The sequence below is a fragment of the Hippoglossus hippoglossus genome, chromosome 12 (genome assembly GCF_009819705.1).
Source record: "Hippoglossus hippoglossus isolate fHipHip1 chromosome 12, fHipHip1.pri, whole genome shotgun sequence".
Classification (NCBI taxonomy): Eukaryota; Metazoa; Chordata; class Actinopteri; order Pleuronectiformes; family Pleuronectidae; genus Hippoglossus; species Hippoglossus hippoglossus.
This window is the reverse complement of record NC_047162.1, coordinates 16854294-16880432: the sequence shown is the minus strand read 5'-3', so window position 1 is coordinate 16880432 and position 26139 is coordinate 16854294. Positions and strand designations below refer to the sequence as shown.

The window sequence follows — 26139 nt, the reverse complement described above, 5'->3', positions numbered from 1 at the left end:
ATTTCCTATCTGGTCTCATCTTTGAATTCTTCAGAGACGTGCATTTGCTAAACTCCCGCCTGCTTTAGATTCTTCACATGCCTCCACCATTTGTAATGCTGAAGGACTTTCCCTTCTATAGGCGTCCATTTAGATGGGGTTGAAAGCACAAACACAGAGGTGGTGTAAGTGTGTGTAAATGTGTGAGTGTGTGAGTGTGAATCAGGGGCCAGTTGCATAAAGACAGACTTGAATCTTACTTTAAGTCAGACTTGCTAACAGCCGTGAGTGTTGGAGCTCGTCAAAGTTTGGACATTTGACGGATACACTCAGAGATTTCTATGATTTAAAGTTAATGTTAAAGTTAAAGTTAAAGACCAAACTTATATTCAACACAGACGTGTTTACGAAAGCTATTAGTTTAAGTTTATAAACTTTTCGGTTTGTTGTTCAGATATCATCATTGTGGGTAATTGGACGCTGCTGATAATATTACAAACTGTGGTTTTAGATCAGCAAGATAGAGAAGAGAAGAATACAAAACAAATTATTTCCACTTAGATGCAGATCAGATTTCTAAAGGACGTTTTGTTTTGGAATTTCAAACAGCCACAACAACACAAAGACTTGTTTGATATGTCCAACTGAAGCTAACTCTTATTAACTGCAGACTTTTAAGCAGCTAACTAACTTTGGGTTAGGGGGCTTGATTTCAAACATACAGAATACCAGACACAATTTAAAAGAGTGTGGTATTCTGAATGGTAACAAACAAGGGAGCTGTTGGGCCTTTGGCGAACGTACGCGCTCTCCTGAGTGACATCCTGGTTCAAAATGAGTCGGTAGAATCGTCTGAGTCATAACCTACGTTTCCGTAACTGGCCCCTGGTTGTGTCTGTGTCGGGCTGAGCTTGTTGCTCCGTGTTGACTCGTAAAAAAAAGAAAAGAAGCTGCAGGACGATGGTGGCCAAGACCTTGTTGACATAAGAGGTAACACAGGAAATCAGTCGCTTGGCTTAATGAAAACCAGATCGGGCACAAAAAAAAACATGAACATATGAGCGCTCAGCACAGCTCGTATAGTCCACGACAGTAGAGAGAACCGTAGCCTGTGGTGTGTCCCATCCCTCGCACATCAACACTGCACACTAGTCAGAAGTACATTAGCTCATGTCTACTTTCAAGCGTAAAATCAATAGTGCTCAGCCCTAAGGCAACTAAATACAGGGTGACGCTAAAAAAAAAGCAGTTTGACGACAAGTTAAAAACTCTAAAACATCCGAACATTTCAAGATATCGAGCGGTTTTCATCTTTACAGGACCTCCTCCGGCAGAGGAGGCCCCTATGAAAGCGCAAAATCTGGCACCTTTGAATCGGTTTAATCCTGGCTATTTTACATCTTTAATTTATCTTACATCCTTCACTTACCTCAATAAGAACACCAACACAAGAAAAAAACTAAACAAAATAAGATCAAACTATCGGTACAACTTCTGTGGGTTCAGGCACATAAAGAGTGGAAAGGAAAGAGGGGATCTCGATGAGTACAAAAGAGAGTCATGTTTGGAGGCGGAGAAACATTCTGTGTGTAAATGCACTGGTTGGTGATGGACGGTTATCGGCCGCTTCAATAGCTGTCGAATAGAAAATTTGTACCGTTGCGATTCACAAACTGGAAAACAAGTAGCTGCGTAGTGAACGGCACCTTCCGCGCACTTCTTAAAAGTTTTTCTACGAGGACGCCGCTAAGAAGGAATAAGGCCATGAGCTGACTCTCTTTCCTAAATCTTTCCTTCAATCCTCTCACTTGACGATGGGCCCTAGCGCTCAGAGACGAGGCTTAACGCTCTATTTACTACCTGCCAACGCTCCTTCTGCTGCACAACACTGTTCCCCCTCCCCGCCAACTCACAGGCTCTAATCGCAGCTGCCAAATTCGCAAATATGCTCTTTTTACTCATGTACCTCAGCTCGGCCACAGATGGGCGAACTCAAAGAGTCTAAATCTCTCGTAAAAGATTCCTGTGTTGCTACATTTTTCAAATCCCGGGGCCGCCCCTCCTGGCAAATAATCAATTCCATATTGATCGCAAGCGGGTGCGTTGACGGATGGCGAGGCCCTGGAAAGCGAAGCGATTGAAATGCAACACAAGACGAATCACAGGTAGTCACGGGCTCGATGGAAGTATTAGATTCTTCTCAGCTGAATAAACCGCAAGACTATTCAATTTCAAGCAACCTACCGTTTGGCCTATTTCGAAACCAGAATGAGGAAATAACAAAACTGGTTTTGGACCCATGCTCCGACAATTACTCCCACACGGAAAAGAGAAAATGGAAATATAATGGACATCTTGCATGAAATGTATCCTCTTTTCTGAACTGTGTTAATTCAGTTTAGTCTTGACCCCTCTATTAAAACAACAGTATAACAAACATCCAAAGGACACACGGCAGGGAGAAAGTACATTATTTAAAAAAAGACGAAATAATGCTTTTAAAAAGTGCTCAAATAAGGAGTGTTTTCATTTTTTTTCTCTTTTTTCATTATTTGTCGTTTTGTTTCTAGCAGTGTCCTCTAGGGTCGGGTATCGGGGAAGAGGAAGAGGAGTGGGTGCGTGAACAAGCAGCAGAGGAGGAAGTCGAAGATCGAGGTTAACGGACGGCCCGGTGCAAGGGGCGGGGCTCTCCCGGTTATCGTGAAAGGGGCGGGGCTCTCCCGGTTAACGTGATGTGGTTTTCTCGACCCTTTTGCTCCCGTCGGCCATTTCCCCCTCAGATCTCCGTTCCCTCCTCAGCGGCCTGAGGTTGGAGCTTTTAACCCAGGCTGGCGATGTTGGACTTGCCACCTGGGGGCGCCACGATGCGCTGGGTGCTGCGGCGGGGAATGTTGTCGTCGGTTTGAGCACCTGTGAGATCAAATTGAAAATTAGCCAGCCAATGACATTTCATCTTTCTGGAGGTATTATTACTACTTCACAAATGATCGATTGGGACTCGTCGTACCAGAAATGTGGCAGAGAAACATTATTTAAGTGCGATAAGCTAGTTAGCTTGTTTGTGTAAGATTCTGAAACTTAAATCCTTTTTATTCAACTTTACAAATTCATAAAATACAGAGTGTGAGAGGTGAAAAGGCCTCAGTGGGTTTGCGTCACTGACCAGATAGACTGAATCCGGACTGGTGCAGGTTGCGGACGGGCTGGTTGGGCTGCTTGGCAGGTGAGGTCTTGGCGGAGGAGGCGGGAGTCATGGTTTTAGGCGTGACCGACACCTCGCACACCGGACCGTCATACAGTCCTCTGGGTACGCCCCTCAGCTCTGCCAGCTGCATGATGGGAAACGAGACACAGCGGTCATAGCAGTGAAAACTAACTAAATTTTCCATCGTTCATTCCAGGATGGATACAAGCACATTTACGGCCAATCGCTAACAAGCATCATCATCCCATCAGCTCGCCACAAAGGAGCTATAAACATTTTCTGGGTTTGCAGAACAACATTTATGTCAAAATGACCTTTCAACAACGGAAAATCTGACTTTTTAACAGCAAATAAATAAAGATAAAAAATGTCCCTTCCTCAGACAACTGCAAAAAAACACATGTAGGCCGCTAGCAGGAAGAAAACAGCACTGTACCCTGCTGCGAGCCTTTATCCTCTTGTAGACAAAGTCAGGGAAAGGTTTGCGGGCCACGAAGCGTCCCGAGCCCTCGGTGGTGTGGAGGTTCCCCTCCTCCAAGACGATCTTGCCCTGGCTGATCACTACCAGAGGCCCGCCGCGCACCTCTGTGCCTTCAAAGATGTTGTACTCCACAGTCTGTGGACGAGAACAGACGATATCCACGAATACATGTTAAAAAAAACACGAGTCTACACATTCTCCGCTCTCATCTCTTTTTCAGGATGATTCTTTCCAGTAGAAACCAACCTCAAAAACATTCTTCACCATCTGAGGTCACACATGCTCAGGTCACATGATATGTGAGACATGTGATATGGAAAATGACTCAAGTCCCTTTCTCATGCATCATCATCATCATTGGAAAGATAAATTATCTGTGTACAGTCTTGTACACAGATGTATACAGTCAGAGTTGAGTTCAAAAAGTCATGACTGTTCACAAAGGACAGTTCTCGTATGATAGATGTGTTCTAGTCACCGCGGAGCTGGAGAACAGCCGTGAGTTGGAATCTTATTCTGAAATATTTCCTAATTCACCTCTGTTTATCATGCAGACATATTTCAGTCTTCTGGCTTTTATTAACTGCAGATTTCAATTAAAGCTCAGATGATTTATCGATAGAAATTCAAAAAAAGAGAATCCCTCACAATGTTTCTTTTCTGAATTCAAGTTCTATATATTTGATTGTATTTGGTATTAAAGTTATTTATAATAAAGTAGAAGAATATCAATATCAGATTCTAAGAGTCTGCAATCGGCAAAATTCACAATCTCTATATTCGAACACATGTTGTAAAGATATTTTAGTTTATTATTTAGATTTTCAAACAGGTTAAAGTTCTCGTCCGACGGCCGACAGCTCTGTTCCTTCGATGCTTTCAGCCGAATTCATTAATCAATACATTAAAACTCACAGACACAACTTCACAACAGTCAATGATTCATCGCCTGCAGCTGATCTCACCGACCTGGACGATGACGTAACCCCCCCCCGTAGCACATGTTGCAAACCGCTGCCGCTTCAGGTCAAAGATTTACGAGCATCTCGCTCAGTCGTTATCTGAAGAATTTGCCAGAGCGGCATTGACGGACTGGACGTTCTGTGTTCACACATGATGCCAGCGTCTAAAATCGCCCAGAAATATTTATGGATTAAAATGCACTTGTGAAAAGGAGCTTAACTGATTTAACTCGCACGGAGAGAGAGACAGAGGCTTCAGTTCTCAGGGAAACGCAGAGGAAGAAAGTGGGGTCGTTTCAGAAGTGTGTGTGTGTGTGTGTGTGTGTGTGTGTGTGTGTGTGTGTGTGTGCGCGCGCGTGTGTGTGTGTGTGTGTGTGTGTGTGTGTGTGTGTGTGTGTGTGTGTGTGTGTGTGTGTGTGTGTGTGTCGGTGGGGAGGTTGCTTCGTGACCAATTTGGAAGCTGGAACTGTTTGACTGCTCTCTCCTAAAAGCTACTGGAGCTAAAGCTGAGGTCATGGCAATCTGTCTGGTGGACTCTGAAATTAGATCACCAGTAGGAGACACACACACACACACACACACACACACACACACACACACACACACACACACACACACACACACACACACACACACACACACACACGTACACACACACACACTCCAAATGAGCACTTTCTCCCATGAACATTAGTCCGTCATTTTCTTCCCAAGTGGAATAAAACGAAACCAAAGAACATGTCGGGATAAGAGCATACACAGCACAGTTGCTCCGTCTCTCTGTCACTCACACACACACACACACACACACACACACACACACACACACACACACACACACACACACCCACACAGACACACACACACACACACACTGATCGGCCTGCTAACAATCAGAAATGATGTCTTCCAGTTCTCTGGCAAATTTTTGGGATGACCTCACTCCCTTGACGCTGTGTGAGGCCCACGCCCTGTTCGGCCGTAAAGCCAGAGTCGAGAATATAGTGGAATAATAAACCTGTTGCTCGATTACATGAACTAAACTGTAATGATTCATCTTTATCACATCATAGAATATTGTGTGTTTAAAATTTTAGGATGTGTTTTAAGTAAAATCACTGTAGTGGACATAAAAAATAATAGTTTTGCGTTGAGGTGTGAATGTTGTCGGTGACGTGTTTACGAGCCACGGTCGTACCGAGTTGTGGGTCTTGGCCGAGATGATCTTCATGACGTCTGGGTCCCACAGCACCAGATCGGCGTCGGAGCCCACGGCGATGCGTCCCTTGCGGGGGTACAGGTTGAAGATCTTGGCGGCGTTGGTGCTGGTCACCGCCACGAACTGGTTCTCGTCCATCTTACCTGTCACCTGAAAGGAATCAGAGCTGAGGGTGAGAGGAGTACAGGAGTCACGGTCAGTGTTTCTCAATCCTCCCGGCACAGCCTGGACTGAAGTGTTTCACCGGTACACAGCTCTAGTGTTGAATGTACAATATTTAGCTTTGGACTGGAGGAGCTGGGGATTGAATCACCGACCCTCTGGTTAGTGGCCGACCCACGCTACCTCCTGAGCCGCAGCCGCCTGTTTGTGAGGTTGTTAGTTCACTGGATAAACCAAACACCACCATATCCAGAATCTGATTTAACTGTACGCACCACACACTTGTCCCAGATGATGGACATCCTCTCCTCTGTGCCGTTGACGCCCTCAGGGATCAAGCTGAAGTCGTCTTTGCCCACGGCACGCTGGGCGGTGTTGAAGGGACAGTGCGCACTTCCTGTCACCTGCAGGTCGCCACTGCACAGGAAGTGAAGGAGAACAGGGATGACACGGTGTTCACATCAAGACGTTTTGCAACGTACCTCCAGTTTCAAAGTTTGGATCGGGGTCTTACCAGGAGAGCAGGGAGTTGAGATAGTCTGGTGTGGTCGGGTCGGGGCTCAGGGGAGGGGAGGTGACGAAGGCGGCCGCTTTGGCCCAGTTCTTGCTCCAGTAGTGTGAACCGTCCGTTCCCAGGCTCGCAGTGATCGGCTCGCCGTAGACCACGGTGCCTGAAAGTTCAGTCCCATTTTAAAACAAGACGCTACTCAATCTGTTTACATGCATTTCATGTGGAATGTTTCTAGACGCATGTTTTCTTTCAAAACTGCTTCGGACATACACTTGATTGAGAAAGAGGATTTTAAACAGAGTGGGAGTTTTCTAGTCCAACTCTTTTTCTGTCAGTTTCAATTCAAGTCTCATCTCTACGGTTTTAAACTTTTCAGGAAAATGGATGATTTTATTCTGTGTCAGCGTCTCACCCTTCTTCCTCGCCTGAGCGATGACATCAGCGGCGCTTTTGCTCATCACCTTGGTGACGTACAGGGGACAGTTGGTCTGATTGGCCACAGTCACCGAGCGGTTCACGGCCTCCGCCTCCACCTGAAGGAGAGAAAAGTGGCGTCAAAACAGCAGCTGGAGTCGATCTCATCTCACTCATGACCGTCACGTGTCTCACAGGCCTTTGTCAAACATAATTCACTCCAACTTTTATAGGATCATGCGGAGTTATAAAACTTTTATTTGATGAAATAACAGCTGACAGTCCCTCAGAAATTATTTAATACTTAAAATAAATTAACCCTTTAAAATGACTGTCTCACCCAGGGGACGCTTTGACCTTGGCAGTGCTACTCATCGTGTGTTATGGTCTGTCCTCACACAACATTGACAATTTATGCATCATTTGAGAGCTTTACGTCTCCTGATTCTGTCTGTGCAAAACATTTTAGGATCCTCAAGTCACTGCAACAACCAAAAGAAATGTTTCAGATGTTTTCTGCTCCTTCAGGTAAAGCTACAGGCTTTACATTTCCCTTTTTATGCCAAGAAAAACACACAAGGCTAAAAGAAATTTGTTTGTGACAAACACAATACAGCAAGTCACTGTACAGTTTTGCTGTTCTGGCCTGTTTAACCCTATTGTCTGTGTTTCCATCCGACTCTCTGGAATAAAGCAAAGACAATGTTCTTTCCATCCGCAGCAACCAAAATAAGGTAAATCACTTAAGAGAAACTTGGCAAACTTGTTTTGACAAATGTAGCAGCAGGATAGTGATTTGTCAGTGAACGACACCGACGTGTCCACAGAGAAAACTGTGGATTCCTCACGTCGTCTGTTTTCGATTAGTTCAGGGCGTCCGTTTTCTCCGACTTCTGCCAGAGGGTCTTAATCAAGATCAATTCTATTATACAATTCCTTCATGGTGACAAGTCAGTCAGTCACTATTCCTTATGTTATGTCAGTAAAAAGTTAAAGGAAACTTTTAAAACACCTATAATAAAATCCACACAGGTCAATTTCACAGTCCTGACACTCACCTCCTCAGGATGACTCAGCACGTGTCCTTCAGGCCCAGTGATCCCCTGCTCCAGGATCTTGCACTGCTCCTAAAACACACACACACACAGACACGCACACACAAATGAACACACAAACCGCTGTGGAAGGTTGCTGAGTCGTGTGCAGGTACACACATGTTCTTCATGACCAGCCTTGGCAGTGAAAAACCAAGCATGGCCATCGACTCCATCCTCCTCATCTGTGGGTTATTAAGAGCTCAGCATTGAACATGTCATCGCGACTGGGGAGAAAAACGATGTGTCGCAGCTTTGACTCCGTTTTAATAAACCACAGAAACGCTGTGGGCCCTTGTGCTGAGTGGGGTTTAGGGTTTTATATCCCGACAAGGAGCAGAGAATCCCTCCAAGTCGTTTTTGGATTAAAGTGTCGTACCTCAGCGACGATGTCTCCGTTCTCAGCGTGCACCTGAGCGATGGCCCCCAGGTCGCGGATCACACTGAACACCTCGTACACCTGCGGAGAAGACACAGAGTAAATCAGCCGTCATCAGACACCTCGTCACTGCATGAATGATCTCTTTGTTTGAGTGATTTTAGTCGTTATTGATTATCTGAATAAATACTGGTTTATTGGAGTATTAGAATATCCTGTCTCTTTAAGGCCCGCCCTCCTGATAAAGCCCAGTCTGCTCTGATTGGACTAGACGCTATTTGTGCATTATTTAAATGTAGGGAAATCCGGAAGTATTGATTGGACTTCTGAGGAGGACTTTCCAACTTTGCAGAACTTTTTATTCACAAAAAACCCTGTAAAACACACTGGAGGAAAGAAAAATGTGTCCTTTAATCCCAGAAAATGATCAGACAGACGACAATAAAAACCTGAATGATTCAAAACTTTGTGGTGGAATGAAACATCCACATTTTCAAACAGCGAGTGAATCTCCCACACTCATGGCGATGACTTCACCGACATGGGGGTGACTCATCATCTGCCTGCTGCCAAACATGCAGCAATAAAGAGCCATCGACGTTTGACACGGGAGAGAAAATGATAAACTGTGGCTGCGGCGGCCGGAGAGAATTCCTCACACAGGTGCGAGAGACCAACACGGATCTGTTTGGAAACAGCTTTCAAGTGGGATTAATTCATTCTCTCAACCGTGAGTCAGAGGAAAGAGACGTTCAGAGGGAGAAACACAGCGTGTCACACTTATTGTCGGCTCCAAGTCTCTGTTTCTCCGGATTAAACAGATACAAACACAGATGTGGAGGAATTTTACACGTTTTTCTTTTGTTTTCACACTGGTACTGAGCTCAGAGTCTGGACCAATAAACAAGTTATGACTCAGATATGAATGCAACACTCTCATAATTAGACACTGATTGACCATGTGGAAAGTTGTTAGATTTATATGTTGCTGCAAGTTTCATGTTTACTTAGAATTTAACAATTTAATTAGATTCAGTGGAGGAGAAGCTGAATCTCGACAAGACGGTGAAACCTTTTATCGTTTTATTGTACAAAGACTTATGATTTAAATCATTATAGGATGTTTCATTTATTTAATTTTATTGTATTTTACTCTTTTGTCATCTGTAACATATTTACTCTTCTAGTTCTGCTCCATTATTATCTAATATTGTGTGATCTTCATCATTATTTCATGGGATCTATCATATTATATTTGATTTTGCTGTTAACCTCACGATGGAATTAATGGTTTTAAAACAAGCTTTTATGGATTTGATGTTTCCTCTGGTTTTTCAATAACAAATTGCACGACAGAATGAAATGACAGTGAAATGACGAGAGGCCTCACCTGAGCGTCAGTGAGCTGGAAAACGTCTTTATAAGCCAGATAGACCAGGAAAGAGTTGACACCTACAAAATAAAAAAGACGAAAAATGTTAAAGCTACAAGGAAACGGTTTAAAGCAGAAAGTGAAGAGTCATTTTTTGCAATTTTGTGCTGTTTTAAAAGCTGTAAACCACTTGATGCACAACATCTCAGACTGAGGATGCAAAACAGAAACTTTCATGTTCCCTGAAGTGAAACACTGTAAATTTGACCCAATTTTTTTACCCACAGAATAATTGAAAACGTTGCTACTTGCTGTTGTCTTTGTGTTGTGGGTGTGGTGAACATTGCAGCCTCAAGAGGTCACTAGAGGGTTTTTTCTATTGATCAATTCTTTCATATTAAAACATTAAGTGTGACGTGAGATGTTTTCTGTCAAGTTAATCATATTCAAAGCATCAGGCTGTTAAACTGTGCGGCTGTGCGTTGGGTGTGGCCGCACCGTGATCCTTCACCAGCGCCTCCATCTCCTCCTGGATGCCCCGGTGCCACTCTGTGATGTCCACGTGCAGCGAGTAGTCGCAGCAGGACTTGCTGTCGGCCCATTCGCGCCACTGCTCGAAGGCGGAGATGAGGCTGACGCCGGGCTCAGGTACGACGTGGTCAACTGGAAAAAAACAAAAACACAAGCTCAGAGTCAGGCCTGGTTGACATCACGTGTTATCTGAATCCACTGAGTCCACAGACCAAATGATTCAATTTGGATCCGAAGCCCAGTTTGTCCGGAGTGAAGCGTATTGATCTTTGAAAATAACCAGATACACGTCTCCTGGTCCACGTTCAAACCGCAGCCTGCGCTCGCAGCACAAACATCATCTGTTCGCGGTTTCCACCGGCCAACGCTCACGTATATCAGCTCAAGATGTTACATCTGCAGACGTCACTCTGTCTGCAGACGTTTTCAGACACTGTGACTGTCTCGTATCTGCTGAAGCGAAGGATCCAGTTGATTAAATGATCCTTCAGGGCGATAACAGAAACTGAATCAGCCAAGTTGACTATGTATGTGTTGAAATACAAGGAATTTAACTCCAGTTTTATGTTTCAGGTAAAAGAAAAATAATAATACGTTAAAGAATGGTGCAAACATACATCAATTATAGTGTTGGATGGTTGTATACTGTACAATAACATGTGAAAAGTAAGTAGTCATATACAAACATTTGCATTAAATCAATGCATAAACCGTCATTTTAAAACCATTGACACACTGTCACAGTTTCTATTATTGTCTACTTTGTTATTTACTGCTCGTCGCTTCAGTGCTAATTCGTGTCCTCCTCCTTCACATGTGGTCACAAGTGTCTCATCAGATCTTAATCAGTCTGAGATCATGAGGTTTAATCGTTTGTTTCTTCAGCTGTGGTTTGAAATCTGATTCAAGTCGAAGCTCCGGCCTCTTTACAAACTGTCACTTTCCCCCGGTTTGGTGTCGACCTGTGTGCGACAGCCTGTGTGCGACAGCCTGAGGCCACGAGGCGGACGCTGCAGTCCGAGAGTGTTTGTTCTGCTGTGACCGAGGCAGAGGAGGGTGGAGCGGCTGAGTCAGAGGGAGGAACCAGTGTGACAATTACAGGGGGAGATTTTTCATTTAGCTTAGTCCTCAAACTGCCCCACCTCTGTCATCACTAGGATGTCAGAGTGCCAGGTTTCTAGGTGGGTCGGCCAATCAGGGTCTTTCTGTGTGGAGAGTGCATGTTCCCCTGTGTCTGTGTGTTGCTTTTAAGGGACTCAAGCTAGAAAAGACGGAAAAGAATTAGAAACATGACCCTTCAAAGATAAGCAGTGTTGATGGACGAGTTGAGATTTGAATGAAAGATTATGTAAATAGAACTATAAGAATTAGCAATGATGCTAGACGTAGGGGGCTGCAGCACCTCCTAGTGGTGAGGAGTGTAACTTCAAGATGAAAAAGAAGCAAACTAAATCGATTCAAAGAAACTCATTTCATTTAATTTCTGAGAGAAGCACAGTAGCACTACTTATAATATTTGATTCGATTTAAGAATATGCGGCTTTGACTTACAGTAAACTGGTGTCTGCTGTTGCTTAAAATGTTGTTGGAGATTCAAATTAACACTAAAATCATGAATGTTAAAATATCTGAGTAACAGAATCCCCTGTTTGTGAATAACAGACATTTTTGTGTGTGTCTGAAGTGAAAGAAATTCACTTCCTGGCTCAGTGTGAACTCCTCAGAGCAGATGGGAGATTTAATATTTTGGCTCCGACGGGACCAGACCTGGCACCTTCCCTGTTCTCATTAAGATATGTTCAATTGAGGCCAATCAGTGAATGGGGGCGGTCACTGTGGAGGAAGACGCTCCGCGGACGACAGGGTCAGGAAGGACTCAGACTCAGATGTGAATCACCGCCAGTAGGACCCTCACGGTCGGGGACTTACTGATCATGGTGGTGCCTCCGGCGAGCGCGGCCTTGGTCCCCTGGTAGAAGTCGTCTGCGGACGTCATGCCTCGATCCGGCATCTGGAAACGTGTGTGCACGTCGAGGCCGCCCGGCATCAGCATGCGGCTGTGGGCGTCGATGGTTTTGACGCCGCCGGGCACGATGAGGTTTTCCCCAATTTGTCTGAGAAAAAGAAGTAATTCATTATAAAAAGAAGGAAAAGAAACACAAATATTAAGCTATTTTAGCTTGTAAATGCCAGTGTAAACAATTGTATTTTTGTCTATTCACACACTTCCCTGTTCTTATATATAACTCCACAATAAGTTGTATTTTTGCCCCTGTTGGTTATCTTGATTTTCCAGCAGGATGATGCAAAAACTACTCATCAGATTTCCATGAAACTATATGAACTGTATGTAAGGTTCAGGGAAGAAGAGAATATACATTTTTGTTTGGATCCAGATCAAAGGGCAGATCCTGGAATTTTCCAGGAATAATTCATGGATTTCAGTAAAATAAATCAGACATATTCAGAGGACCAATATTTATGAGTGTGTCTAATTTTGTGCAGCTTGTTTGGATTCAGTGGGATTGTTGGCAGAGGGACGCGTTCCACTGAGTAACATACCAGTTTATATTTGTACCAAGAGATGCAAGGACAGATTCTAACTTTGTAAACATGTTGTCAGCTGCTTGAACTGAACTCACTTGATGACTCCATCCTCGATGTAGATGTCAGCACAGAACGACTGGTCATCGTTCACGATCTTCGCCCCTTTAATGAGGAGACGGTCACTCTGGAAAAAAACAATAAAGATGATTAGTCGCTGCACATATAATAACACGTCGTCGTGAGAAGAGAAGATGCCTGAACCAGACGCTCGAGGTCTGAACCCTCTGGGGTTTTTTATAGATGCCTGTAAAAATATGACCATCAGGGCGAATATCCGATTTGGCTCGACTGGATGTGGGATTAAGTGCGTTTGATGAAAGACATTTTTGGGGAAATGTCACGTGAAGGAGTAGACCCAACAAAATGCAAAAAAATCCAAACCGGTTTAATCTACTGAGCCGTCGCAGTCGGGCCTTTTTAGGCTGCACTCAGATAAGAAACACGCGGCTTTCAACAGATAATGGATTTCTTCCTACGCACACGCACACACGCACACACACACACACACACGCACACACACACACACACAGATAAATACACTGCAAACACACACACTTCAAGCACACTGTTTGATGTTTGGATCAGTGTGTGGATGTGATGCACTAAGACTGTTTTTAATGTCAGGAGGGAAATGGAGGAGGAGAGGGTTTTTTTAAAGGTATTTGTAAGGAAACACTCCTCGAGTCACTCCAGTGTTCTCTGGTTGGAAACAGTAGCTGCAGTTCAGTAGTGAAATTCTTCAGCAGCTATTAGAATGTAAATAACCATGACCTGTGACATAATGGGAAGAATTTAGCACAATAAAGAACAGACCCCCCCCCCCCCCACTGTTGTCTACGTGTGTGAGCTGTAGTAGTAACAGACACAAGGTTGGACCAATCAGGGCACAGACTGTGTAATCAATCATCGATGTCACCCACTCCCACCGAGCCCCTCAACCCCCGTCCCTCCCTCGTGTCACCCCCGCAGCTCGGGTCCTCTTTCCAAAAAGGGAGTGGCAGCCCTGGTCACAGGGACTCCAGCATCCCCGGCTAACAAAGGCTGCTCTGTTTGAGGCTGTGTGGCTGTAGCTGCTGCCGCCCGGCCGCCCGGCCAGCAGCTCGGGGCCCCTGAGCACTGCTGCCGCTCTTCAAAGCCCCGGCCAGTCGGTCACGGCCCCGCCCTGCACCATGCACAGAACTCTGAGCTGCAGGACGCAGCGCCGTGAAATCTCATTTACAACCGGCCCCTTGTTTCAATAACCTGGGGGCTGAATTTTTTTACTGCAGCACAATGAGGAGCAGGTGGAATTTGTTTGGTACATGAGGGCAGTTCATATTCAGCATGTAGGGAAACATATGATGTCATTTTCAGTCTCTGTTTATCCCTACAGGTGTTTTTATTGTTTCTTTCACATGCATTTTGTGTTTTGCCGCTTCCAGCATCTCACATGGAAGCATTTACTGCTTCACTGTTTCTTATAATATCATAAATTTAACATTTCATTATACTTTGACATTTCAAATTAGAGTGTCATTGCCCAACAGGCCCCTTAAAGTCAATCAATTTGAAATAAATGACACACACTCATAAATATCAGGCCTCTCACTGTGCCTACTTTCTTTTCATCAAGATCCATGAATTATATCCTGGGAAAATGGTGAAAAACTAAAATCCTGGATCTGCACCAAAATGAGTTCCTCCCTGATCCATAACACATCCCCCTATTAAATTTTATTAAAATCCGTCTTCAGACCCGACTGACAGAAACTCGAGTGACATCACATGATTGGCTTCACGCTGCCTGTGAAGCCGCAAACTTCTTTGAACCTTTTCAGGGATGTGCGAATAAAAGAATCATAGTTTGAAGCCACAAACTCAGGATTTGTCAGGTGGTGAGAAGAAATATGGTCAAATCCATGGTTTAAATCAGAAAAACGTCTTCTAGCTCTATTTTAAAAACCCGTTTATTGCATTTCAATCTTATCTCCTCTCTAACGTCTTTTGTTTTCATGTTGTAGACATTCCTACACATACTTGAGGACCTCAGCTGACGGCAGCCGCTCTGGAAAATGTCGTGCAGCTGTCATTTGAAAGGTGTGGCGATGCTCTGTCAGCGCTCATGGAACTCGAGCAAATAGATTGTGTGGTAATCTTCGATCTATGTGGTGCAAACGGGTCTGGTGGAGCGATGTGCTGCGCTCCAGGCCGCTGTTGGCCCGCGTTCATCCCAGCGACTGCTCTGAAATGATGCCGTTACATCATCAGGACCGTCAGTATCACATTATACCGCCCGAGTTCGCCAGCAGTTCTCGAGTCAACAGTCTCATAAACTCAAAGTCGTACGAGCCAAGACTTTGGGTTTTATCCCTAAAAAGAGGTGGATCACAAAAAAGTTTAATTTTCTCCGTTTAATCTGCAAAACACTTTAAAAAACACCCACTTGCCTTGAATCCAGACTAATCATCTAATTGTTGTGGAGCTCACAGGAGTTGGAAAGTGTATCTGATTGTCCTGGATCACGGCCAAACATGACGGTGACCTTTTTCATCATGGAGCCTCTCACGGCCTCACAAACAGGATGTGGACGAAGCTCAATGGGCTCACTGTTGCTACAGAGCTGTGTTTTCATTCCACAGCACAAAGCATGAGCGTGCTAATGTATATGCAGCAGAACGCAGTGTGGTGAGCAGAGAGTAAGACGCCACTGTTTTCAAACAATTAGTGGATCCCTCACCGATTATTGTACGGAGAGAAAAACAACTTTCCTTAACCCTAATCGTCGACCTACATTATCTACGTCTTCTTAAAGAAAACATCCTGGTCCGGGGGGAAGCCCGACATCGACGGATGTAGAAGGGGGGGAGGGGGGGCCTGCTTGACTTGAAGGAAAAATGTGAAACGGAAAAGAAGCTGAATTACGGACAGAGAATGAGGAACAAGTTAAAGATATAAAAGATTCTACGATTTCGAGAACAAAGTTGTGACATAACGAGAAAAAAGTTATAAACAATAAAGTCCTAATTTTACGAGACTGAAGTCAGACTGTTGTGAGAATAATTGTTGGTAACATTCATGTGATATTAAAAGGGGGTTTTCTAAAAAGAAAGAAAAAGCATAACACAAACATTTCCCTGTTTAACATGTATATGGTTAGCGTGTTAGCAAGCAAACACCAATTTGCAAATCGAGCCCAATGCGAAGAAACCAACATCCTCTCCAACAGCGCAAAATGGCGGCACCTGTATTAAAGATATTTTGGCTTCATTTCTGCACAAGACACGTCGTCCATCTTTAAATACGTACAGCCAATCGGATCAATCTGTTGTATCACGTGACTCTTGTAAGATATCGTTATTAAAAGCACATACAAACAAAGCCACAGACAAACGAGTGGAAAATAAATCGGCGCACAAAAGAAAAGTCGCCTGCTGACTGAGACGTTTGGTGAAATTAGAAAAAAATCTGCTCAGTCGCAATGAAAACATCTGCAAGTGTTAGACGTATCCCAGCAACGTAGCGTGTTGTTGTCCAAATGGAAAGTATCCTGGCAACATCTGTGAAGTCAGGTGGAGAACGGTGCCAGGTCCGACCCGCGGCACTGTGATTTATGGGAGTTCTGGATTATTCAAAATCCCTCCTGCTTATTAAAATAAAGAGCTTACACACGTTCAGACACATGCTCACTTTCAAATAACAGACAACAACAGGGATTAAACAGGTTCCCAAAGAGAAGATGTCGAGCTTTACAAGTTGGCTGGAAAAATACAGAACAATACAACCTAGGTTCAAATTATCAGAGAAATTCAAAAATCAACTATTCAGCAATGGAAAAATTTACCTTAAATCTGTGTTATTGACTTTAATAATCATTTTGACGTAAGTTTACTCTTTATCATTGGAAAAATCCTCAATCCTCAATCCTTAAGTCCCTTCAATTTTTTATAAAATGAAAAATCTCCTTGTATTTTCTGTCTTTTTCACTGAAATGTCGTCTTAATTTTTCTTTTTAAACAATAAAACTTTCACTTACATTCTCTCATTGACTACATCAATGTAAATTGTGTCACTGGCTGTTTGCTACAACTGAAAAATCCCTTTAAATTCTTAACTTGACTTCTGAAATTCAAAGCAATACTTTGTATATTTCACTATTCTTACTGGAAGTCTGTCTTTAAATTCTTTCTTACTTTGAAAATCCACTTACATTCTACATATATTTGTATATTTTAACTTAAACTCTGACTATGAAGAAAAAAGTCTGACTTTTACTATGAAAATAAATCCCTTGTATTCTCTCTGGTACTTTTGAATACTAATTTAAATTCTGTCCGACACTCTGACCTCGAGGACACAGTGAAGATGGAGGCACCACCTACATGATCTGTATTTATATAAACATGAATGTAATATTTGTTATTAAATAAAAACTTTCCATACACACATACCGACACACATACCGACACACACACACCGACACACACACACCGACACACACACACACACACACACACACACACACACACACACACACACACACACACACACACACACACACAGCATGTGTTTCTGGGGTAAATGAACTGTGGGTGAACGAGGCTGAAGCGGTGGGCGGGTGATTTGGACACCAGCTCACTGTGTACGACGTGAGAACAGACATGGCCCCGGGCTGATGTGCACTGATAACAGCATGAACACACTGCAGTGACCTTAACTGTAACAACACAAACACACACACACACACACACACACACACACACAAACACACTGTACTCAAGGTTTACTAACACACTCTGATGATCTCTCATCCTCTGAGGACACGGAGTCACTGAGACTTTAATCCTGTCTTATTATAGACTCAGTCTATTTATAACTCTCCACTATCTTTGTACATTGAGCCTTATTTTACGAGTGAAGACAAAATTACTTGACTCACCGTTTCACTGACAAACTTACTTTTCAACAATATTGATGATAATCCATTCATCAGGTTCCAGCTTCTCATACGTGAGGATTTGATTTAGCTTTTCACTATTTTACACGACTCACCGCTGCAGTTCATTTCTTACTATTTAGTATTTAAACTTTTAATAACAAGTGAAAAATGCTCATCACGTTTTCAGAGTCAAAACATCAGGCCAAAAAAAAGTATGTTTAATTAATAATTTACCTTTTGCATTAAATTTCCAATGAAAGAAAACAAGTAAAAATAGCAAATTTGCACATTTGAAAAGGTAGAACAAGAGGATGTTTGACTTTTCTCTTGATAAATGGGTTAAATGACTCATCAGTAATCACAAACATCGATAGACTAAATAAATAATTCAGTAATTGTCTCAGCACTAATATTGGAAACTGAATATTTGGGGGTTTTCGACCATTGCTGAGGGATCAACACTGAGTTAAGCATTTAATGTTTTGCTCCTTTTTATTAACATTTTAATCGAATCATAATAAAAGTTTCATTGGTTGCAGGTGCTGCTCGCTCACCTCTTTGAACTCTGCTCGGGTTGCATCGTATGAATCAGAGATTTTATGAGTCACAGCGACGCTCTGATGCCAGGTGGTGGACTTGAAGAGTTTCATTCATATTTGATGAGCAGTGCTTTCAGTACCTCCCGGCCTGTGCAGCTGACCCGCCTCCATGTGGCCAAGACCAACCAGTCGGCCCATCGCCGTCCTGAGTGCAGGGTGATTCATTCCCCTTTGTGTTAAATCTACTTAAACTCATTAAACTGGCAATTTGGTTGAGGGACAGACATAATTTCTTGGTCAGTGCTTCTCCTTTATTATATTTATTCGATTTAAGCCGATTCATTTCCTCTCCGCCTTGTGTTTGCGTTAGTAAACTCATCACTGACTCTGTCACACGGTCGAGACCCGGAAGCTGTCGGGTTTTAAAAGACAAAGCTTCACTGCTCCTCCCTGATGTGACGTGTACAACTCACGACACGACTGAGAACGTACGGCAGGTAGATCCTCGAATCTTAAGAAAACTGTCTCAGAGACAAGTCGCTCGTCTCTGACCTGCTTTCTCTCCCATGCACGGTTCAAGAATAGTCAGTCTATCCATTTAGTTCTTACTTAATCACTGTTGGGACCACACCTCCGACTAATCCTCTCAGCTCTCCACCAACTGGAACCAGCATCTCCAGCACAGAGAGAGTCAGGGGGAGGAATATGCCTCTTTTCACCAGCGACACCACGTTGCCAAAGTCCAAAATATGTTTTCAATTATTATGTTATTATCATTGGAATTTTTTCTTTGCATAATGCCTCTTTATAAACAACTGAAATATGAAATTGTTTCAGAATGGTTTGCTCTCTTTATATAATCTATGTCTGAAACAGGCCACTTTATAGTATTTTTCCATTTGGATCATCGCTCGGATAAATCTCAGTTTGTGTCAACATCACTTTTTGCCGAATAGAGCAGCAACTATTGACTGATTTCCATTAACGATCAACTTATTGATTTATTTTTTGACTAATTGATGAGTTGTTTGGTCTTGAAAGCGTCAAAAGGGCGAAAAACACTTACTAGAAGCTGCCAGAGCCCAATGCAGCAACGACAAATCATGTGTCCAACCAACAGCTGCAACCCAAAAGATAATTAATATATAAAGAGGGTTCAGGGACGACCTGAGTCCAACCTGGTATGGGATGGGAGAGGTTATAGATCGCTCTGTGCGTTCTTTCATGGTTTACTTTGACCACACGCTGTCTACATGAGGATGGAAGGAGGTTTAGGCCTCAGCTAATGGAGTGTAAGAGTGTAAGGTTGGGCCCCTGGGCCAAGATGTCTGAAGGGCCCCTCATCCTCCTCCTGCCCACCATCATCACACCAGAGTCCTGGTGACAGCTTCTTCACCATGACCTCAAAGTGAAGATGTTTCCTGGTAGTAACTTTTACTGAGTACACATGAGGCTCTTGTTGACCCCTCGGGCCCAGAAGACCCACTGTGCAATAAATATAATCCAATCAATAATTCAGCCAGGCATCTTTTAATCTGCTGCATTTCAGGATGAAGCCATGAAATAAAATATGCAACACACATCGGAGATCTGCCTCGTAAAAGACAATTTCAGCTCCGTCCGTGTTCCGAGTGAGTCCGGACATTTCTAACTCAATTATTCCACCTTGTTTCCGCCCGGCGACCTCCCTCCTTCCTCCAGCTCTGCCTGTGTGCAGCAGCATCTTCCCTTCGTTACACAGCTGAGCGAGAGAAACATGGAAGGAGATGGGAACCTCTGTCCCCTCCCTTCCCCATGGCTCCCCTCCCTTCCCCTCCCTATTCTCCACTTTCCATTGAACCAGCACCACCTCCATCATCCAGGGGAACACTCTGTGTCCCCCACCGTGACACAGTTAAAGTGTCCTACAAATTGAAATGAGATGTGTTTTGTTTTTTTATCAAAGTGAAAATGGAGCTTGAGGGAATAAAAAAAGGAAAAATGCAGGAGGTGTTGAGGGGGATGAGGGGAAGCATTTGCTCCACCAGCTGGTGTGCATTGATACCCGGCTCCCAGACACACAAAGACCACCGGCGTGAAATCTCTTCTCTCCTGCACGACACGCATAAAGGAGGACCGAGTGTGAAGCTGCACCAACAATGAACGGGATTATTCTAACGGTTTTTTTTTTTTTGGCACTTGTCGCAAAGATGCTGCAAAACCCCACATTTTATTTTAGCTTCGAGGGCCTCGGTGGTTTATCGATCCTAGCGCGCGTTCATCCTCCACGACGCGGCTCTCACAATAAAAACCCGACATGCATGTGCAAGATGCATTAATAGGGAAGAAACGCATGAGGTCAGCCTGTGCTACAAGATCAGATTTGAGGAGGAGCGCCGCGCAGCAGAGGCGCAGGGACCGTGCCGCGCCATGCCGGTCCCATCCTGCACCCACACCCGCATGCAGGCCCGCACCACCCGAGCCAGGACACCAGGTTGGATCCGCGTTCCTCTGTAACATGTAAAAACACCCACAACACTCACTGTGATGCGGGGGATGTTCTTCTTGCCCTGGTAGCCAGACATCTTCGCCGCTTGTTCCGTCGAGCGCTGCGCCTTGGACCGCTACGAATTGCACCGCGGATTACTGCTGCTCGCGACGAGGAAGATGAGGGTGATGAAGAGCAAGTAGCAGGAAGTGTGGTCGCAGTTGATCCTTAGGGAGGCCACAAATGTGAAGAAAGTATCTGTGGACTCCTGATGGCAGCCTCCCGGTCTCCACCGATGCACCAAACCTTCTCCCACCCAGACGGAGTCAGACGAGAGGGGAGGAGGGAGGGAGGAGGGAGGGACCGTCCCCTTCCCCATAAAAGAACCCCACGGAGCATGCGCAGAGCCTCGCCCTGCTCCATTGACGGAGAGAGGGCCACTAATGCCATCAATGGCTCTCTTTGGATTAGTGAAGGCAGAGTGCACAAGACGGAACAAATGAAGAAACATCCAGCAGCCATTTTACCTCTGATCACTTTATCTGCAAAGCACCAAATAAACCAGAGGAAAAAAAGAAACAGCGATTTCACGACTAGTTTCCACCCGAGTCATCAACCACTGCTGGTAATGGTCTGTGTCCATAGAACACTCAGTACAGTGAACATACAGTGAAGCACTTCCTGCCATAACGGGTAATTTGGGGTTCAGTGTCATGCCCAAGGAAGCCTCGAACCACCGTCTGGTCAGTGGACAACCCGCTTTGCCTCCTGAGCCACAGCAGCCTTGGTGCTACCAATTCAAAGCGACTCAAAGTAGTTTCCAGATGTGAATAGAGAGAGTAAGTGACACTTGTTGGGATCAGGGGAGACAATACGACAGGATTTAGTCAAATTAGATTTAAAGGAATATCTTATAAAACTGGTGGAAGTTGTTTTCCTTAAGCTGCAGAGGTCAGATATGAGACACCTGACTGGTTCTCCTCATACGAGAGATGGAATTAAATCAGACTGAGAAGATTTAACTTCAGAGTGATTCAAACTCAGTGACCTGATGCTGTCATGGACTCCATCTTAACTTCAATAGCAGATTGTTGCCACTAACAAGGAGGTTATGGCTTCATCCATTTATTTGTTTATCTGTCAGCAAGATTATTAAAAATGTAATGAACCAATGACCAAAAAAATCACTGAATAACAATCTGTATCTTGCTAAAAACATAAATTTGTTTACACCAAAGGAAGCACGTTTAAGCAGGTTTTTGGTGAACTTGCTAAAGAGGGTGACCGACCCCTGAGTTTGATTGTGTTTGCCTCTACATTCAGACTTAGACTGAGCTGCTAGCTGCCGTCATGAGTCAGCCTTGGGTTGGTGCTCCTGTCAGTGTCGGCATGTGAGATGGTAAATTTGTGTTTTTAAAACTTATTTCCTTGCAGGGCTCAATTTTCCTGCCCCAAGTGCAACAAACTTAGCAGGCCTGCACGTACTAGCCGCTAGTTAGCATGGCTAGCATCGTTTTAATCATGTGAATCTGCAAATAAATTAAGATTGTTAAATACATACAGAGGAGTAATAAGCAGATATGATATTTACTTATTTATTGTAGGGCAGTAGGTAAAGTTGCAGATAATAGAAGTACTTGAACAATACCTCAATAAGTACCCAAATACATTAGGAATGTTACTTTCCACCACTGCAGTCTGCAAAACGTCATTGGTTTTTAAATCAAGCATAGACCTAACAAGTCAGATATCATTTAATCATCCAATCATTTCATTATATCTCTTTTATTATTCATACGCAAAAACAAATAAGTTAATTCCAATTATATATAGGCTTATACGAGAGAAGGGCAAACTACACATGTACGATTAAAGTAGACAAAGGAGTTACGGGAGTATCAGGAGTGGATTGTGTTGCTGATGCTTCCAATCAATACGTAACATGAAACCAGGACTCAACAGCCAAAGCTTCTAATAGTATCCTGAGTGCTTGAATATTAAGTAAAGGAAGTGATGTCAGCGCCGTGATTCACAACCCAACTGCAAAACCTGAATAATTTGTCGAGCCAGCAGGGGAAGAGTTGATTTTCTTGCAAGTCAGAGCTGCATCGCAAGTCCGTCTGCTCCACACCCTCAGATAAATGAAACCCTGCAGTCGTGCATTATGTCATAAGCACTCAACCTTCTGTGTTTACATGAGTCTCAGGCAGGAGGGGAAGACACAGCTCCTTGCAGATTTACTTGTTTAGATAGTGATATAGCTCAAGGGCACTTCAGCAATCCATGCACACGTATGCAAGTACAAAAAAAATGCAACTGTATCAGCTGGAGCCAACAGGAGCCACTCCCTCTGACAGCCCTGCATGCGGGGCCCTCCACCGACTCTATTACATCACAGTGCTTTCTGGGAAATGTAGTCAGAGCAAGTTGTCTGGCGTGAACAGGCTGCAAGCTTAAACAAACTCAAATAGGTGGCAGGGGCTTTAATTGGAAGATTATTGGATGAAAATTACGCACAGAACTGATGGAAGAAATGAAAGATGGAGAGAAAGAGATTGAAAGAAGAGAAGAGACAGAAGAGGTAGAAAATAGAAAGACAAGAAAACCAAAATCACCCTTTTATCGTCCAGGTTCTGCAGAGCTTCTTTCCCGGTGCTCAACCTGATCTCCACCTTCCTCGGCTGGGAGATGTCGGTCTGCCGGTCAATGACGTTTCTGTCGCTCCGGCCCCTGCACATCGAGAGCGCGTCAAAGTCCAGCGTCTTGCTGTCGGAGGAGCCCTCCACCGGGCAGAACATGCCACAGAACTGCTGCCTCGGCCTGGCCGGGCTGTCGGAGCCCATGCTCTTGAAGAAGTCTGGTACATCCCCGGTGGTCGACATGCCTCTGGAGCAGGCGGGGGGGCAGCTGGGAGCTTTTCTCGGAGGGGGGAGTGTAGCTGCACAGATGCTCCGGTCTCAGCTGCTTGTGTTCTTGTGGACAGCCACCGCCTTTTGCCGGGTTCCAAGTGCAGGTGGTCGCACTGTGACAAAGAGCGCAGCAAAATCTGTGAGGCTAATGCTGCATGAAAACACTCCCACTGTGGAGAGCGAGGATAAATGATGCGAGGAGATCCTCTGTTCCCTCTATGAGCAGCAGACAGTTTTGAATTGCTTACTCATGAGTCCAAATTAGCCTCCAGGCTGCAGAGTTAGAAGTCAGCGTATGAGGAGGCGACCAGCAGCTTGACGCGTCGCCAGAATAAAGATCCACTGGGCTCAGGCTGGAGGATTAGTACCTGGAGTCTGTGTGAACCCGGTCAGAGATGGTGGCGGTGCCAGGAGCGCATCACATCTGACGGTCCGGAAACGATCGCTCCTTTTTTGTCCAAAGTGACTTGTTCGGTGGCTGCATCGGTTCACAGTGACCTGACAGTGCGTGGGTGTAAGAGCTGCGTGTGTCTGTTGTGTATACCTGTTGTGTGTCTGGAGGCGTGTGTGTGCGTCCCTGCGGGGAGTTTCTGGCACAGGTTCGAGGTCAAGAGGGGATCAGCACCATGGACAGTTCCACCAAAGTCACCACACCCAGTCCAACAATGAGAGGCGCTGTCCCTTCAGCACCAAACACACCCACACACACACACACACCCACACACACACACACACACACACACACACACACACACACACACACACACACACACACACACACACACACACACACACACACACACACACTTCTCTTAGTGAGGACACTCTTACCATAACGCCTTTATACCTATAAGTATCAAGTGAATTTTGTCACCTGGAATTCTCTACATACCTAAGAGGTCCCCTGCCCCCCACCCTAACCATCCCTAACCATAACTAACCCCAGCACTAACCAACCCAAACCTTAACCATCCCTTACCACAACTAACCCCAGCACTAACCAACCCAAACCTTAACCATTCCCTAAACCCAACCCTCCCTAACCTTTACTTTCCCTAACTCAAACCCTGTGCTGCATTATAAATGTTATTTTTACGGGACATGTAGATATCTCTTGCAGCCCACCTCCTACTTTCTACAGGGCCTCCTCAGCTCAGTTGGTAGAGCAGCAGCCTTGTAGCCTTGAGGGTTAGGGTTCAGGGATATTCTTCATAGGCCATAAAATAATCACATATAAAGATGACATAGATATAAAGTTACGTTTAAAGCTAAAGCTCCTCTTGACACACCAAGTGGCCCCCAACCTAATTCTAACCCTAGAGCCACGTTTCAATGTGTGCTTTCATTGTAGGACTCAATTACTCATATTGTAAACATTCAAAAGTTCAATTATAAATGCAAATTAACTGTTGAATAAGTGACTTGTGTTCTGAAGGTAAAAATGGCCGTAATAAGACAAAGCAACTTATCCAGGAGGAGAAATGTAAAGAAGCTGGATATTACAACCTGACAACCCATTAGATGTATTAACTCTTAAAGCCATTACTTAAACAATAAACCCTTTATCACCATTTTCTTTTACAAGCCGTCCGCTGTATTAATACGCACAATGTACACAGTAAGTTGATATGTGCAGTTTACTGTAAACCAGTATATGATGATTACGTATTGATCCCCATTAGGATCTTCAAAGTCTCATCAGCCATTAAACACATAGGACAAATATAGAAAAGCTGAATCATAAATAAATTATAATATCTTAGAGTAACATGAAACCACAACTTATAATAGTAACTTGCATTCAAGAGGAAGTTTGTCATCATAAGTCAGAATGTAAAACCGTGAATTTTAATGAATCAATTAGTAACCACAGTACTTGTACTGAATTATATGTATTCAGTTTGAACTGGTTTTGTTTCCTGTTTCCTACAAATCCTTCTTTAAAGCTGTATTAAAGTGCATCATTGTTACTTCCCTTGTGACACCACTTGAATTATTATTTTCTTACGCCCTTCAAATCATCAGGCACACATTGTAAACACAGTAAATGCATCATAGCCGGATCATAAAATATAAATATCGACAGGAATCACGAATCTGGTGTTAGAATGTTACTGGACTCTTATTTATTTGCTTTTAAATATCCTCACAAGTCATATGATGTTGGAATAATAGGACATAAGGCATCAAAAAATGTCCCTATGATATTAGATTAGAAACATCCAATAAGTAAAAACAAATTATGCATTATAGTTTAACATTTATTCAGCAAAGAAATGTCTCCTGGCCACAAACCGGCAATGAAAATCATCTTCAAATGATGTAAACTTACCAACTTATGAGACATGTGCCATCATCATATCAGGAATTTTACCATAAAACACAATCAGATG

The 26139-nt window shown here is 43.9% G+C and overlaps 1 protein-coding gene across 2 annotated transcripts; it reads right to left on the bottom strand.

Annotated features, from left to right (window-relative positions):
* Positions 1-1715: 1715 nt before the first annotated feature.
* LOC117771493 (dihydropyrimidinase-related protein 2) lies at positions 1716-24243 on the bottom strand. 2 transcript variants are annotated; one of them, XM_034601906.1, is made up of 14 exons: positions 23453-24243; positions 12952-13040; positions 12239-12423; positions 10277-10441; positions 9797-9858; positions 8407-8487; positions 7992-8060; positions 6932-7052; positions 6523-6679; positions 6284-6425; positions 5826-5996; positions 3621-3800; positions 3143-3308; positions 1716-2889 (listed from the first exon to the last, which is right to left on the bottom strand). In XM_034601906.1, exons 1-14 carry the CDS (start codon positions 23717-23719, stop codon positions 2798-2800), a joined length of 1947 nt encoding a protein of 648 aa, XP_034457797.1. In that variant the 5' UTR covers positions 23720-24243; the 3' UTR covers positions 1716-2797. The 2 variants fall into 2 exon arrangements, with proteins under 2 accessions (XP_034457797.1, XP_034457798.1); XM_034601907.1 differs by lacking the exon at positions 23453-24243 and adding an exon at positions 20893-21222.
* Between the last annotated feature and the right edge of the window lie 1896 nt (positions 24244-26139).

Coding starts and splice junctions, on each gene's coding strand:
- LOC117771493 (XM_034601906.1), bottom strand. CDS start 23,719: ATGTCGACCACCGGGGATGTACCAGACTTCTTCAAGAGCATGGGCTCC. Junction 13,041..23,452: donor AGAACCTGGACGATAAAAGG/GTGATTTTGGTT, acceptor GTTTTTTTCCAG/AGTGACCGTCTCCTCATTAA. Junction 7,053..7,991: donor TGCTGAGTCATCCTGAGGAG/GTGAGTGTCAGG, acceptor TCTCTCCTTCAG/GTGGAGGCGGAGGCCGTGAA.